The sequence below is a fragment of the Trachurus japonicus genome, chromosome 2, assembly GCF_045865225.1.
Source record: "Trachurus japonicus isolate A0001 chromosome 2, Traja_1.0".
Lineage (NCBI taxonomy): Eukaryota > Metazoa > Chordata > Actinopteri > Carangiformes > Carangidae > Trachurus > Trachurus japonicus.
Genome location: NC_140908.1, coordinates 3,723,776 through 3,739,319, shown reverse-complemented (window position 1 = coordinate 3,739,319; position 15,544 = coordinate 3,723,776). Strand labels below are relative to the sequence as shown.

The window sequence follows — 15,544 nt, the reverse complement described above, 5'->3', positions numbered from 1 at the left end:
CTCTTTCCCACCCTCTTCCTGAGTGAAGTAGAGTAAAGTCTCTCCAGGCTTCTTGCCCTTTGACCCTTCCAGCAGGAATCTGGTTTAAATGTGGGGGGGTGGGGTTACCAAAGCAGACCAGAGGTTAACGTTTCAGGTCAAAAAGCTCTGAGATGATAAGATAACGTTCCCAAGATGATGAGCCACCATCACTGAACTACTGAAGCGTTCAGAGGAGAAAGGCAAAAAAAATAAGAGACCACTTTCACAAATGTTTCTTCAAAGCATCTCTACATGTATGACAGTCATTCTTTTCTTTTCTTTTTTAAACACCAACACAAACACAACTCATTCTACTTAATGAGACACTGATGAGGTCATCACCTGAACCACATCTGGTTTTATAGGAAGGTTATAAATAAAAACCACTGCTGGGATTAAACATTGACATTATCCCACAAAAACTGTTTAGGAATAAATATGAACATGTTCTCTTTGCATTATTATTATTATTATTCAAGGTCTGAAAGAAGTTATTTAGACTAGTTTAGTCATTTTCAGCCAATAAAAGCTCTAAATGACAATATTTTTAGTTCAATTTTAGGAGAAATGTTGTCGGTAGTTGATAGAATAAAACAAAATTTTTTAAATTTAATTTTACTCAAACACAAACCAGAGAAACTGATCATTTTAGGAGTCGTCTCTTAATTTTTTCCAGAGCTGTAGCTACATCTGGGTTTTACCTAGACAGGCCTCAGACTGATATCTACAGCTGGCACTGACATGTATTTGCTCCTTAAATTTGATCTTCATACATAAGCATCACGATCCCATTTGATGTTCATGTCCCCACTTTGTCTTTCATACTGTATACCTGTTCACTGAACCTTTTAGGGAGTGTGTTTTGCTCTGTACAGGTCTGTATTTTATGGCATTTTATGAAATCCGTCATGTCTCACTTGGATAACCATTCCCAGAACCAGTGACAACAGTTTGGAAAGCAGCATTTTGAATCAGAGAAGGCATAAGCATGCAAGGTCTCTTCCTTCGCTCTTTGTCCTGGATTGAAGGATAATCCATTTCCTGTGCTTGGCGGTGACAGAATAACGTCTTTACTGTGTTGAATTCTGAATCATCTCCTTGCTCAAGACGCTCCAAACCTGTTTTGTCTTGATGCATTATTTCAGACAAAAGTACTTGGGAGTTTTCCATTTCCATTTCCATCTGAATTTGTTTTTTCCAGTCAGCAGCCTTTTTCTTTTTCAATTGAACTACTACAGAAGTAGTCGGAAACACCTAGTAAATGCCAAAAGCAGATAGGGCTGATAAAAGTGGCTGGATGACGTGCTAATCAGTTCAGAAAAGGGTTATCTTCACGGCAACACCCACACAAGTAGTCCACCCACAGGGGAGTAGAAGCTACGGCCCATGAAAGCTCTCCACTTCTTATGTGACCACCAAGAAAACACACAATTATATCATGTGTCCAATAAATAAACACCAAAGTTGATAATGTACAGCTACAGTTATAGAGTCTCCGCAGAGGGGAAATGGTCGGTGTAGTCCTGGGCGGGATGAGACAGAGCGATGTTGGCGTTATTCTCTTTAGCGATTGATGTTTTAAAGAAGGAGCCCCTGGAGATTCCGAGGGGGGCGCGGCAGACCGTGGCCCAGCAGAAGTGCAGCACGCTGGGGGAGAGGAGGATGAAGACCCAGGGGTCAATGATGGAGTTCACGGAGATGAAGCGCAGGGCAATCAGGTCCATGGGGTGAGACTCCGTACGAATACCAATGGAGTTGATATACACCCGGATCTGTGAGACGGGACAGAGAGGAAAGAAGATATAGGAGTTAGGGTTAATAATCCCACTATTGAATCACGCACACAGCATGCCACATCCTATCTTAAAGGGATAGTTCAACATTTTGGCAAATTGGCCCATTGCCATAATCCCTATAGTCATAGCAGTAGGTTCGTTACCTTTAATTGTCGGTGCAAGCTATTTTTAGAATGGCGGAGCAGAGCCGCGAGCTACGGAGGCTCATGGGATTTCTTTGGTTTCGCTCATCAAACTCATCAAATACACAATCCAACAACTCCAAAACGCTCTGGTGGACAAGTTGTGACCTGCACATTCACCACGGTATGAGATAATAACACAACGTTACCAGACAGAGTTGTTTTAGAGGGAAATTCATGCAAAACATATGATGCGCGTTGCCTTCAGGGACAGTTTTTCATCAAGCAGTCTCTGAATTTACCTCTAAAACAACTCTGTCTGGTAACGTTGTGTTATTATCTCATAGCGTGGTGAATGTGCAGGTCACAACTTGTCCACCAGAGCGTTTTGTTTTGGAGTTGTTGAATTGTGTATTTGATGAGTTTGATGAGGGAAACCAAGAAATCCCATGAGCCTCCGTAGCGTAGCTCTGACCAGCTCCCGGCTCAAAAACAGCTTGCACCGACAATTAAAGGTAACAAACCTACTGCTAAGACTATAGGGATTATGGGAATGGGCCAATTTGCCAAAATGTTGAACTATCCCTTTAAATCCTGGTTTATAAACCCCACACTGAACACTCCACAGCAGCGAGATAAGAAGCGGACAAAATGTATGTAACTCCTCTCCTGTCTCCTCCTGACAGGAAGCTGAAGACAGACATCAGATCTGCTTGTCTGTTTTCGGGTTCACATTCCTGTTCAAACGTCATCTAAGCTTCAATTCAGCCCCGATCTCTCTGTTCATCCTCCAAACACACACTTAAGTCTTGATATCCAGTTGAAAAAATGAGAGAGAGAGAGAGAGAGAGAGAGAGAGCGAGAGATCAGAGACACATGTGACTCTGGGAAAACAGAAACCTGGGTGGTTTGACGGCTTGTGTTTCACTTGAGCTAGATGTACCACAAAACTTACGCTTCACTCTACTTTATTCTGTCTTTGATTGCATAACTGTAGTGAACTGAGTATTTGTCTGAGAGCTGTCAAAACATGAGTGACCTACATTCACAGTCAACGGTTGTTATCTTGCAGAAAGACGACCAACCTCGTTACGATTAGTTTGTTTTTGGATGTTTGCCAAAAATCTCGTGAGGTTCAATGTGGAGACAGACTGCCATGTAAATAGATGCAGAAGCCACCATATCATAAAAACCCCCAAAACATGTAAATATTGCGCTTTGTTTGCCAAATCCCGGTGTTTACAAATCAGCACACACTATCAAAGGGACAACCACAAGCCAGAATGAATTCAGTACCTTCCTCTCATGTGACAGAGTTCAGATATTCAAACTTTTTATTTCGTCTGTGACTAAATAGAAACAACCAAACGTGTGTCTATTCCCTGACCTGCTTTCCTGTTAACAGAGATAGTTATCAGCTGGTATCTGGGAATGGTGTTGTTGTCTCTGTATCTTAACTACAGAAGCCCTGTTGGTCCATTTGCATCGCAGTGTGCACTTTGTGTGTTTGCTCAAAATAACTTTTGCATGATGAATGTTTTTTTTTTTTGGTCAAATGTCAATTGTGTAACACGGAACAAAAAGCACACCTGCCAATTTTATCCTCCTTCATGCAGAAAACAATCCAACGCTCACAGGATGTTTGCAGAGCACAGAGTAACGGTCTAATTCAAAGAACATATTGAACTACTCTAATTTTGTTTGGGCTTCAGACGAACTGCTGTGGCAAACACACAGCCAGCCTATAAATGATTAAGAACGTGGTGTTTGTGTGTGTGCGTGCGTGTGTGTGCACTCTGTGGTTCAGGGAGCGGCTGACAGGCAAGATGTGGGGAAAACCAAATTGAGATTGAAATCCAGATATCCTGTCGATTTTGGCAGGTGATGCTATCTTTCTTAGCCAGACTTGTTACCTATTATATATTTGCAGATTTAATTTAGCTGTTTTTCCTAGAGACTGGATTTAAATTGATATTTTTCAATTTCAGCTAGCTGGAAGGGGGAGAAACTACTGTAAATAAGATCACAAATGTTTTTTGTGACGTGTGCTCTCGGGCATCCCTGATCGATAACTGCTGTATTTAAAAAAAAAGAAAAAGAAAGAAAGTTTTTGACCTTTTTAAATGGAAGCAGCTTTTGATTGCAGCTGTTTTTATATGGTGGCACCGAGGCCAAGAATGAGCAGCAGGCTTCACTGATTAGTTCCTTGTCTGTGGTTTAAGTGAGTTCAGCTACTGCAGAGAGAGCGGCTGCAGCGAGAAGCAGTGAAGCCCCCTGGGCTGATGACCACAAGGTTGAGAACCAGTGTGTTAATACAATCCATGGAAGCTATGAGTAGTTCACAGGTTTAGGAATTCCTGCTGCTGCTCTCTCTGGGGACCAGAGAGAAACAATATCTAGTTAAATGTGAAAGGAAAAACGACCTTGTAGCTTTTTGTTAAGAACTTTTATTAACTTCTTTTATTCACCTCTCTGGTATTTCACATTTTTCTTTTTTTTTTCTTTTTTTTTAAATCTTCCACCTATTTTTGTCCCTTTGCTTCTCTCTGAATTACACACACTATTTCTTCATTCTCTGCTTTTTCCCTAGACTCACTCACTTTTACTGACGCCCCGTAAAAGCACCCATGCTGCTTCCTGAGATGGCGATGGTTGCGCCAACCCCGTTGTGCCAACACTGTCACGGCATTCTCATTAGGTCAATTTCCTGTTGCACAGTCGCACAAACTAGTCGTTGAATAGTTGCTATCAAGACTAATGGGTTTTTCCCACAGTCTATTTAGCTTTCCAGCTCCACAGCTGCAAAATGGTCTTGTTTAGTAGGAGCTTATCAGCAGCTGTTGTCTAATTCCTGAGAAAGCCGGTTAATACCCACTTTCCCAGATTTTCTCAGCCATTGCATGAAAATAGCTTCAATTCATTACATAACTTAACATAAAAAACCAAACTAACGAATGAGCGTTAAAACATGAACAAGGTGTGATGTGTAAAACAGCTCCATAACAACCCCGACGTCATTTTAAACTGAACCACATGAGGTCATTACTGTGATTGGTGACAGGCCTCACCGTGTGTGTGAGACAAAAACACAACACAGCAGGCGAAGGATCTCGTGTGCGAGCGAAGGAAGACAGATTTTTTGGTTTTCCAGACTGAGCTATGAAATCGGACTCGCGCAGGAAGTGTAATAAAAGTGTTAACGCGAAATGTCTGTGCGGGCTCAGAGACTCATTCTTATCACTTCCCATATATCTCTTAGATTTGTTATTGAGAACAATATCGAGAACTTGTTGTCCACTCCATCGTCTGCATTGCATCACGCCGCTCACTGTGTTTCCCCCGGGTTCAGATCCATCCTGATCTTTATTACCGGTCTCCACCTCCTCATCACTGTCTCTGTGTGCAGAAGGCCACAGTCTGACCTTTTCCATTTTTAATGCAATCGGAGATAACTGGTGGTATATGACACACAGATGCCTCCTCAGCCTACAGTTTCATATTGGCAGAAAAATGTAATATGATAGTGTATGGGTGTGTGTGTGTGTGTGTGTGTGTGTGTGTGATATCCTGCCTTCACTGTGGTATTGCATTGCAAGTAGGAAGCCCCTTAGAGTTTTCTGTAATGCTGTAGATAAATGAAGTAATTGAAGTGCTATTAGTATGCTTCTGAATGTGTGGACATGGGAAAGCTGTGACCACAAAGCAAATATCAAATTAACTTTGAGCTCCACCCTGTAGTACTGTACTGTGTGTACTCACTCAACAATGTGTGCAATTTGCTTTAGCAGCAGCTTTATCGCTTGAAATCCATAGTAAACTTTGAAACAGTTGTTTGCCCTCCGCGACAGAGGTTTAACATTTCACCAGATGAAATGAAGACTGCATGGGGCTGGTGCTGCAGCTCATAACAACCTCCTATAACCTCCATCGGTCTCAGATACACACAAGCTCGTTATGTTTACAACAGACAAATGCACTGTTTAAGCCATTACTTACAATATGTGTAGAAAAAAATGAAACAAAAAGGACATTTCTCCTCAAACTGTGTACACTGAGTGTCTGAGTTTATCTAACCAGACAGAGGGGACAGCTGCACTGTTACTGCAGAGAAACCATGCCAACAACTATAGATACCGTTGCTGTTGTTATTGATACTGAGGCAGTGTGAAATATGGTAAAAGGTTTTCTACTCTCTCTGCAGGGCAGCAAGTGGAAATGTCCGTCAATAGGTTAATGTGGCCATCCTGTGGAAACACGAGGAGAAAGAGGAGAACAGAGGAGTGGAGACCTCGACAGACACGTATGTATGACATGTGGCTCCCATTATAAGAAGACTTGATCATGCACGGCTGAAATAAAAGTTGTCGATGACTTCTGCGCGTGTGGTGGAGGGTCTGGTGACTGGAGGATATCTGATAAGACAAAATAGGACAGGCTAATGGCTAGCCACAGGAGACATGAAGAAGCACGCACACAACCAGATAATAGAGAATAAAAAAACCCACAAGGCTGCAGACTTAAAACTGGAAATTGAAAGAGAAAGAAAAAGAGCTGTGAGCATTTGCCTAATGTGAGACTCAGCACGGCCTTTCCATTGTTGCACAGTTAACACAATTAGAGAAACAAGAACATGAAGCAAGTGAGACATCACCAGATAATAACAATCTTGTATCATGAGTTTCCATCTACAAATAATGCATGTCATAGTTATGACAGTGTCTGAATATTAAACAAATATCAATATTGATGAGGCCTATGGCAAGCCATTTTAACATTTAAAAGCCAGACTGGGTATGTGTTGCACATATCTGTAATTCAGTTTTGCCTCGTCGAAAAGAATATTTCAGATATCTGCAACTACATTCTTCCTATCCACAACTGTCGTTTCAGATATCCACAACTACGTTCTTCCTTGGACAAATGACGTCACTTTAACCGATCATGTGTATGGGGTTTGTCATTACAGATATCTATAATTCAGTTGCAGATATCCGCAATGTGAATTACGGATATCTGTAACTGAATTACGACTATTCCTAATTCCAGTTTGAGATATCTACAATTTGATTCTGACTAGTCTGTCCGTGAAGGTTCTCAGTCATCCAGGTCATCTTGTTCTTGTGGAGTTGTAGTAAAAAGCAACTGGACTTCACTCAGAACTGAAGAAGCCTCTTGGATGAGGGGTGAAACGTCTTCAAGCACGAAAAGAAGTCCAGTTGCTTTTTACTACAACTCCACAAGGATTCTGACTAGTCATAATTCCAGTTCAAGATATCTTTGATTCACCACATTAAAGATTTCTACATGTCCCTGTTCAGATATCTTAAATTAAGTTTTGACTAGGCGACGAGTCAGAAAGACGTTGTTGATATCTACAATGTTAATTCTGGATAGTCAAACTTAGCTTTTAAATGTTAAATCTGCTTGCCATATGAGGCCTAAATGTAGATGTGTGCTTTTGAGACAAGAGGAGATCTCATCTGATGCGTCCTCATTAGTTGGTCTGCCCTCTTCTCTCCTGCTGCCTCCTCTCTCTCTCTCTCTCTCTCTCTCTCTCTCTCTCTCTCTCTCTCTCTCTCTCTCTCTCTCTCTCTCTCTCTCCGTCCTTGTACAGTATAACCTCACTGTACCCAAGTCATCTATTTTATTCCCTCCTTATTAAGCAGTGAGGAAAGCTGATCCCTGTGTCCTCTACCTGTGCAGGAGTAACACCTGGTACTGTATGTGGTGCACTCTGCAGAGCAGGGCCGTTAAATGAACCCTCATATTTACACTTTTAAAATGTTCTCCAATCTATTCTCAGTTTAATCACCCTTTGGTTATTATGTGTAATGTTTCCCACTTGTGTGCTTGGCCAGTGTGCAAATTTCCATCAACTCAATAAAAAGCTGTAATAAAAGTGGTTTAAAGAAAAAAAAATTGGTGAACTACCATACCCGTAATCCTATTTATCCTTAAAATGCTCTGACGAAGTGAGACAGATTAGATCCAGTAATTAAAACGCTCTAAATTGTTTATGATGTTGCTTTAACTAACTAAATTTCCAGTAAAAATACTCCACAATACATCTAGTTTTTGAAGTGTCAAACCTATTCGAGCTCATCTTGACACAGACTCTCTAAAAGCCTGTCTGTTTTGTCAGGAAGTCGACCTTACAAAGTCGTTTCTGTCCTCAATCACATTCCTCTATTCAATTAACTGTGATGCAGGATCGCTGCAGAGACGAAGGCCGTGACTGCGCATTTCAAGCCACAACTGAGATACAGCCACAAACCAAATAGCCCCATTATACTGATGCCTGCGAGTGCACAGCATCATACACTGCTGGGAGCGTTATCGATTTCACATTTCAAGTCCAAAGTGGCACTTTCAGGACCGTGGTGGTTAGCAACATATTGCCCCGGTCGTCTTACTGAGACAACGTAATGGCTCATCACCAGGGAAAGAGTCATTTGTACTTTTCCTTACAGATAAGTTTTTTTTTTTACAGTAGTGATTGTGTAATTGTGATTTATATTTTCCTCTGAACCCAGACAACTAAATATATCCATTATGATACAGCTCATGCGCTCTGTCACACAGTAATGAAATCCATTTTTAAACGTTTATTGTCCGTACCTGTGGCATCAAAAGCAGTAGCTGAGTCAGTAGCTGTGAGTAGCTGTTTCCTGTCCACAACTTGGCATCAGAACCCTCCATAGTCTATTGTTTTATTGACTGAATAGCTGCATTGTCATAAACGCCACAAGTGTGGAGAGACGGTTAACTACAGATACAGGTCAGACTGTATCATGCAAATTAAATCTAGTAGATACAATACACTACATTTCTGCCACTTGTAGAATCTCAATACAGTTTAAATATCCTAAAGGAAGCATTAAAGCTCATCATACGAGTTACACCATGTCTTGCAACTCATGGCTCAAAGGCTAATGGTGTTTACGAATTCCAGCTCCAAAACAAAGATAAGAAAATTTAAAGTGCATCAGCGTCGTGTAAAAGGAGCTGCTCGCTCACTGCATGATGGGACTTCAATCAATTTCTGCTGTTAACTATTTGCCCGACTGACCCATGGAGGTAATTAACCCCAAAACAAGTCAATTAAAGCGATAGTTCACCCAAAAATCTAATTTCACTCATTATCTACTCACCCTCATGTCGACTAAGGGCTGGGAGAAGTTTCAGAGTCCTCCGTGCCTTCTCTGAGTTACAGCGGGGCTCCGTGCAGCACTGCATGTCCATATGACGGTTGAGAACGGAGCTCACTTTTCTTCGTCCAAAAAGACACACCAAAAAACATCCAAATACCTCCATAGTGCTCGTCCCAGTGTTGCTCTGCTGGAATCTTGTGAGATTTGCGGAGCCGTGAACTGTGTGTCAATGCAAATTGCGCGAGATTTGCACTGACACAGGCAGAGTAGTGAACAGAGACACTGGGAGCTTCCGCTATAAACAAGCTTAAAACATAGACTTATTTAATTTTTTTCAGAACAATTTCTCATGTTGGGGCTTCAATACAAGAGGGACATTACAGAGGAGCAGTATGGAGGTATTTGGATGTTTTTTGGTGTGTCTTTTTGGACGAAGAAAAGTGAGCTCCGTTCTCAACCGTCATATGGACATGCAGTGCTGCACTGTAACTCAGAGAAGGCACGGAGGACTCTGAAACTTCTTCCTCCCAGCTCTTAGTCGACATGAAGGTGAGTAGATAATGAGTGAAATTTGAATTTTGGGTGAACTATCCCAAAATAACTGCTCCTGTGGGGTGAGAAGCGTGCATGTGTGTCTTACCACTAGGGGGAGCGTGCAGATGATGAAGATGATGGTCATGAAGACCAGCAGGATGAGATGCTCCACCTCCTCGGCCATGGACATGGCTCTGCGGTCGGTGTTGGATCTGGACGTGGCCATCACCGAGCCGCTCCTCTTCCTCCGCTGGTACATCTTGAACAGCTGGTACACCACGAAACCGTTGCACGCCACGATGGCCAGCACCAGCACCAGCAGGATGGTGGCGTACAGGTTGGCGTAGGCCCGGTCCTCTTTTTCTGTCGGGTTCATGTCGATGAAGCACCACGTGCCGGGGCAGTATTGTACATATTTACCAAATCCGACGAACGGGAGCAGGCAGAAGAGCATGCACAGCAGGAACACCAGCGGGATCGTGATGTAGGCGCACTTCTTGGTGACGTGCTGGCTGTACAGGTAGGGGTATCCAATGGCGAAGCACCTCTCCAACGCCATAGAGAAGAGCAGCGACAGGGTGGCCAGACTGAAGAAGGTCATGCTGACGCCAAAGTACTTACACACGCCCTTATCGCCAGACGACATCCCCACCATGGACGTGTTTTGCGCGTACGCCACCTGCACCAACGGGCTGATGAGGCAGGTTCCCAGCAGGTCCGTGATCACCAGCGACGTGATGAGGATGTGGAACAGCTTGCGCCTCCACGTGCCCTCGCTCCTCGTCTCCCTGCGCCTCCGGATCTCCAGGATGACCAGCGCCGCCACGTTGCCGAAGATCCCGGCAGCAAACATGCTGGCGCTGATCAGAGGAGACGTGGGGGGTTCAATGAAGTCTATAGTGTGGCATTTCTCGTACTTTGGAATCATCGTGGGTGAAGACATGCTGGATTTGATTTGGGGGAAAAAAAAAAAAAAAAAAAAAAAATCAAAAGAGTGTCCTGAAGTTGTTGTTGTTGTCTGCAGCCATCTCGCTGAAACAGAACAGAAAAAAGAACATCTGTGAAAACCACATGCATCAGTATCTTGCATGCTGTGGGTAAGACTCACTGTAACCCACTTGTAAGTGTACATTAATAATAATAATAATAATAATAATCAGAGATGGACAGAGTACTCCACCCCAGTACTTGAGTAAGAGTACAAATAGGTAGCTACTACTGGTCAAAATGTACTCCGTTACAAGTAAAAGTAGCTCAGTCGACATGTTACTCCAGTAAGAGTAAAAAAGTACTTGCTTTTAAAGGTACTTATGTATCCAAAAGTACATGCTTTTAAATTTACTTTAAGTAAGAGTAAGAGTAAGAGTACATTTCTTCTTTTTCACATCAATGAATTACTATAATTTTTTCTAAATGAATTTAAGGAGCTTTTAACTCTCTTAATATCCTCTGGATATGTACTTAAGTTCAGTACTCAAGTAAATTTACTCCGTTACTGTCCACCACTGATAATAATAATAATAATAATAATAATAATAATAATAATAATATTAGAAAGACGTTCTGCATAACACAGACATCATTTAATTACAGCCTATTTTTCTGCTCGGACTAGACTGGAGCTACTTGAGTGCATCGTTTAAAAAATGAAACTGTAGCAGCAGCAGCAACATTTCATTGACCATCATCACTCTGCAGCATGGTTTGTTTACCAGCGTCTCTCTAACTTTCACCCTCTTGTTTTGACTGGATGTCAACAACGCTGACCCTGCACCACTCTAATTTTATGTATACACACATCTTTGTCTAACTTTTTCTGATCCCATACGTACACAGAAAGAACACTGCCTCTCCCAAAACACAACATTTTGCATAAACTGGAAAAAATCCCACGCTTGAACTTCTTTCTTCTCATTCATCCACCAGTCTCTGTGTCCAGGGAATAGTGCTATCCCTCTTTGCTCTTTGTGGATGTTTTCTAACTCATCTGTTCCACTTGTATGACTTTGCATGTGCCTTCACTTTCTGTGGGTAAGTATTAAGTGACTCACCTACTTGCTGTGTCAAATGCACGACGTGTCCACCCCGGTGAGGATCTGCTCCAAATGTCTCTGAATCGTTCAAAAAACAGGAGTGAAATCTGTGGATATGTCCAACTTTCACCCCCCAAGACACGGAGTGAGAGCTCCAGCTGGCAGATGTGTCCAGGTGTTGGATCTATAATGCACCACAGGCTGTTTTTTCCACGGTAGATTTTCCGTCAACTCAACCTTTTTTTAAAATCAATCATGAGGAAATAAGATTTTATTTGGCATGCTGCTCTTCCGTTTGGAAATCTACGGAGCCAAAAAAAAAGAAAGAAAATGAACAAATTAAGATTTGCTTTTAATAAACACATGCAAGAAGGTAACTAAAGCTGTGAATACACGTGTTATAGCCTATAGTATTTGGTTTAACTGTGTGGATTTCCACAGTGTGCGCTCGGGTTTCCCTGTAGCTACACAACACAACGTGCTGAGTTGTGAAAGTTTGAGTTAAAGTGGGGAATGATTAAATAAATGTATGTAGCCTACGAATGAAAGATGATGAGCTACAGATTTACAAAGCGACCTCAGACAGTGAAACCGCGCTTCCAACTCTGAGACAAAATCTTGACAGTTTCTAAAGTCACATCCGCGTCAATTTCTTTAGACTCTCACCTATTGTTTTAACTCGCTCCCCGCAGCGTGGAGGTTTATTCCCGCGTTAGAGAAGAGAAAGTCCAGGTCGAGCCGCACCGCACCGCAGAGACACACACACAGACACACACAGACAAACTCAGACTCAGACTCAGATCTCACAGCTCAAAGCCGCTCCGGTTTAAAGGTGGGGTGTGGACACAGGGAGAGGCGCGCGGCACTGTGATGTGATGATGAGGCATGAATGGACCCGGGGTTCAGGCAGCGATGCGGTGACGTCACGGGCCACGGGTTACACCCACCCCTTGCAAGACTGCAGGCTGGATCTCGTTCATTTATTACAAGCCTTTTATAAGTTATTAGTTCAAGCCTTAAACATGCACTCACTGACTCACTGACTCCGACATGATTTGGGATATAAATAATATACAGTGGTGGACAGTAACGGAGTAAATTTACTTGAGTACTGTACTTAAGTACATATCCAGAGGATGTGTACTTTACTTGAGTATTAGATTTCTTTGGTACTTATTACTCTTACTTGAATACATTTCCAAGACAAATATTTTTACTTTCACTCGAGTTAATTTCTAGGAAGGCTGAAAAGTACTTGTTACTTTCAGGTCTGCTCTTTTTTTTTTTTTTTTTTCTAAAATCCTATTGGACACAAGCTGTGTTTGTCTGTGAAGGAAACCCTAACCCCTAAAAGCAGCACATCAGTACAGCTGCTTTCAAAGAGTTCATTCTCAGAAACAAGAGTTAAAAGCTCCTTACATTCATTTAGAAAAAATTGTAGTAATTAATTGATGTGAAAAATAAGAAATTTACTCTTACTCTTACTTTTACTTTAAATAAATTAAAAAGCATGTACTTTTGGATACTTAAGTACCTAGAAGCAAGTACTTTTTTTACTCTTCCTTGCCTAACATCTCGACTGAGCTACTTTTACTTGTAATGGAGTAGATTTTGACAAGAGTTGTACTCTTACTCAAGTACTGGGGTCGAGTACTCTGTCCATCTCTGATAATATAATAATACATTTTTGTGAATAGTCTGGATTATTTCTGCTCAACCAACTGTCTGAAATCCACATTTTATATTGCACGAAACAACTCTAAAGCAGCACTATCAGCTTTTTTTTGTCAATTTTGCTGAATAAGCTGCTTAAACAACCAACTGATCACAGTCCTGCTGGCTAAAAATTGTTAACAAGCTTGAGTTATCTCAGACAGACAGTATGGGATATACGAGATGCTCACCTATAGTATGAATTATGCAGCACACAACATGTTGGACAGAGCAAGACTGTGTCCTCATGTAATAAGATAAAATACAATCTGCAACACCATTTAATTCCCTGAAGCAATTTTTCCTCTAAATAGACCAGAAACCAAAAGAAGGCTGTGTGCGGTTCACAATCTGCGCTCTCTATATGCAGCAGCGTGATATTTTGGGATTAGTATGTGACTCTCTGTTGTCTCTGTATGTGAGCATGTGTTACGTGGTTTCATCTGTGACACCTTAGCATTTAAAGTATGCCTTCAGTTTGCTCTGTTGTGTGTTGAGATTGCATGTTGTTCTCCTGGGTTGCAGACTCTTGATTTCCCATAGGGATGAATGGGAGTGTTCGTTTCCTTTATACTGTAAACCAGTGACAAATCCAACATGACTTATCTTCTCAACTCTCTCCATTTCCTGTATCCTAAAAGAAAAAAAGGTCTGTGATGTATCATAGGAAAACGGATGAATCAACAGCAAAATAAATTACAAAAATTTGCATCATGTTGTTTTGCATTTCAGGGATGTATTGGTTCGTTATATCTGCACGAATCCTCACTGTAACATCTTCTTGTCAGGCGGGAGGAAAAGCTTTTAAAAACAACATAATGCACTGAAATATTACACTAATTTGGCCTCTTTCACCCATTTTAAGAAAAGAATAAATGACAGGATCCTTAAAATGGGGCCTGATGTCGTCTGAAAGCCCTGAAATGATGATGATGACACTTGAGTGCTTTTATCCAGGCCCATTAACCAAATCTTAATTGTGATATATTGCCAGTGCGATCGCTTCTTCCTCTCCCGCTCTGTCTTCCCCTATTTATTCTACATCACTCTCTCTTTCTGCACAGTTCTTCCAGAATCACACATAGTTACATTCATGCAATAAACATTAGTACAAAATTCAAAGCAATGCAAATACTATACAATAGGTCACATACAATGACCTTACTGGTCTCATTCTGGAGGTTATTTTTAGATCTGACAACGCTGATCAGATGCAGGAATGAACTCCTACGTCTCTCTCTGTTTTTGTTGCTCATTCTTTCCATTCATTTCTCCTCCCTTCCCCTTGTTCTCTGACACAAAACTACCTTACCTTTCCTTAACTGCGGAGTTGATATTGATGTAAAGGAAAATAAAAAAAACCCTAAAGGGTAGATAATATCTTAAGTGGTGAACTTCCTCCTCTGTCTGTGCTCTTTATTTATAAACAGTTTAGTTATTGATCAAGGTCTTAATCCACAAATCCTACGGTCTGCTCTGCTGGTAAACAGCCTTTGTTCAGGGTTTGGCATCGGTTAAAAGTGCTGACAGGTGCTGTATGTATTGTTTGTCTCGACCCCCCACACACACACACATACACACACTAACCCTAACACACACTGCAAGGTTGCATTGCTGGCATCTCTCCTTCACTTCAACAAAATAAACCAGTGTGTGTGTGTATGTGTGTGTGTTTGTGTGTTCGTTCCAGTCAGCTAATGGCCTTCAACTGAATCATTGATGAGTTCATTGATTATGGTGAATATCTGATGTCACAAGTGAAGCTGGTCCGTTAATTGTTAATTACACTCGGAAATAGAAATAGAAAACCACGACTGAATCTGATAGATCGCTGCTCAAATTAAATGTTTCTACTTCATGGATGTGCCATATTTATATAGAGCACAATGATCCAGATGTAATTATTTGTTCAGGTTACAGGAGGGTATTGGGGTTGCCTTAACTACTACTAATAATGATGATTTAATTAATATTGTAGAGAAAGTAAAACTTGCACTCTCTGCACAGTCAATAAATAAATAAATAAAATAAAACCCACTTTGTTGCTGTGCTGCATGTGGATCTTAGCCTTTCCTTTGCCTCCATCTAGAGGTTGCTCTGAGTAAGTGCAGATGTAGTCGAACAGGATAGACTGATGAACCGTGGCAGACAGACATGTTCTAACTTTTCTAGCA

General features: G+C 41.5%; 1 protein-coding gene across 1 annotated transcript; it reads right to left on the bottom strand.

Moving 5' to 3' along the window:
• Positions 1 to 692: 692 nt before the first annotated feature.
• On the bottom strand, positions 693 to 10,552 carry ptger2a (prostaglandin E receptor 2a (subtype EP2)). The gene is made up of 2 exons (XM_085804275.1): positions 9,731 to 10,552; positions 693 to 1,793 (listed from the first exon to the last, which is right to left on the bottom strand). Exons 1-2 carry the CDS (start codon positions 10,550 to 10,552, stop codon positions 1,506 to 1,508), a joined length of 1,110 nt encoding a protein of 369 aa, XP_085660401.1. The 3' UTR covers positions 693 to 1,505.
• Positions 10,553 to 15,544: the final 4,992 nt, after the last annotated feature.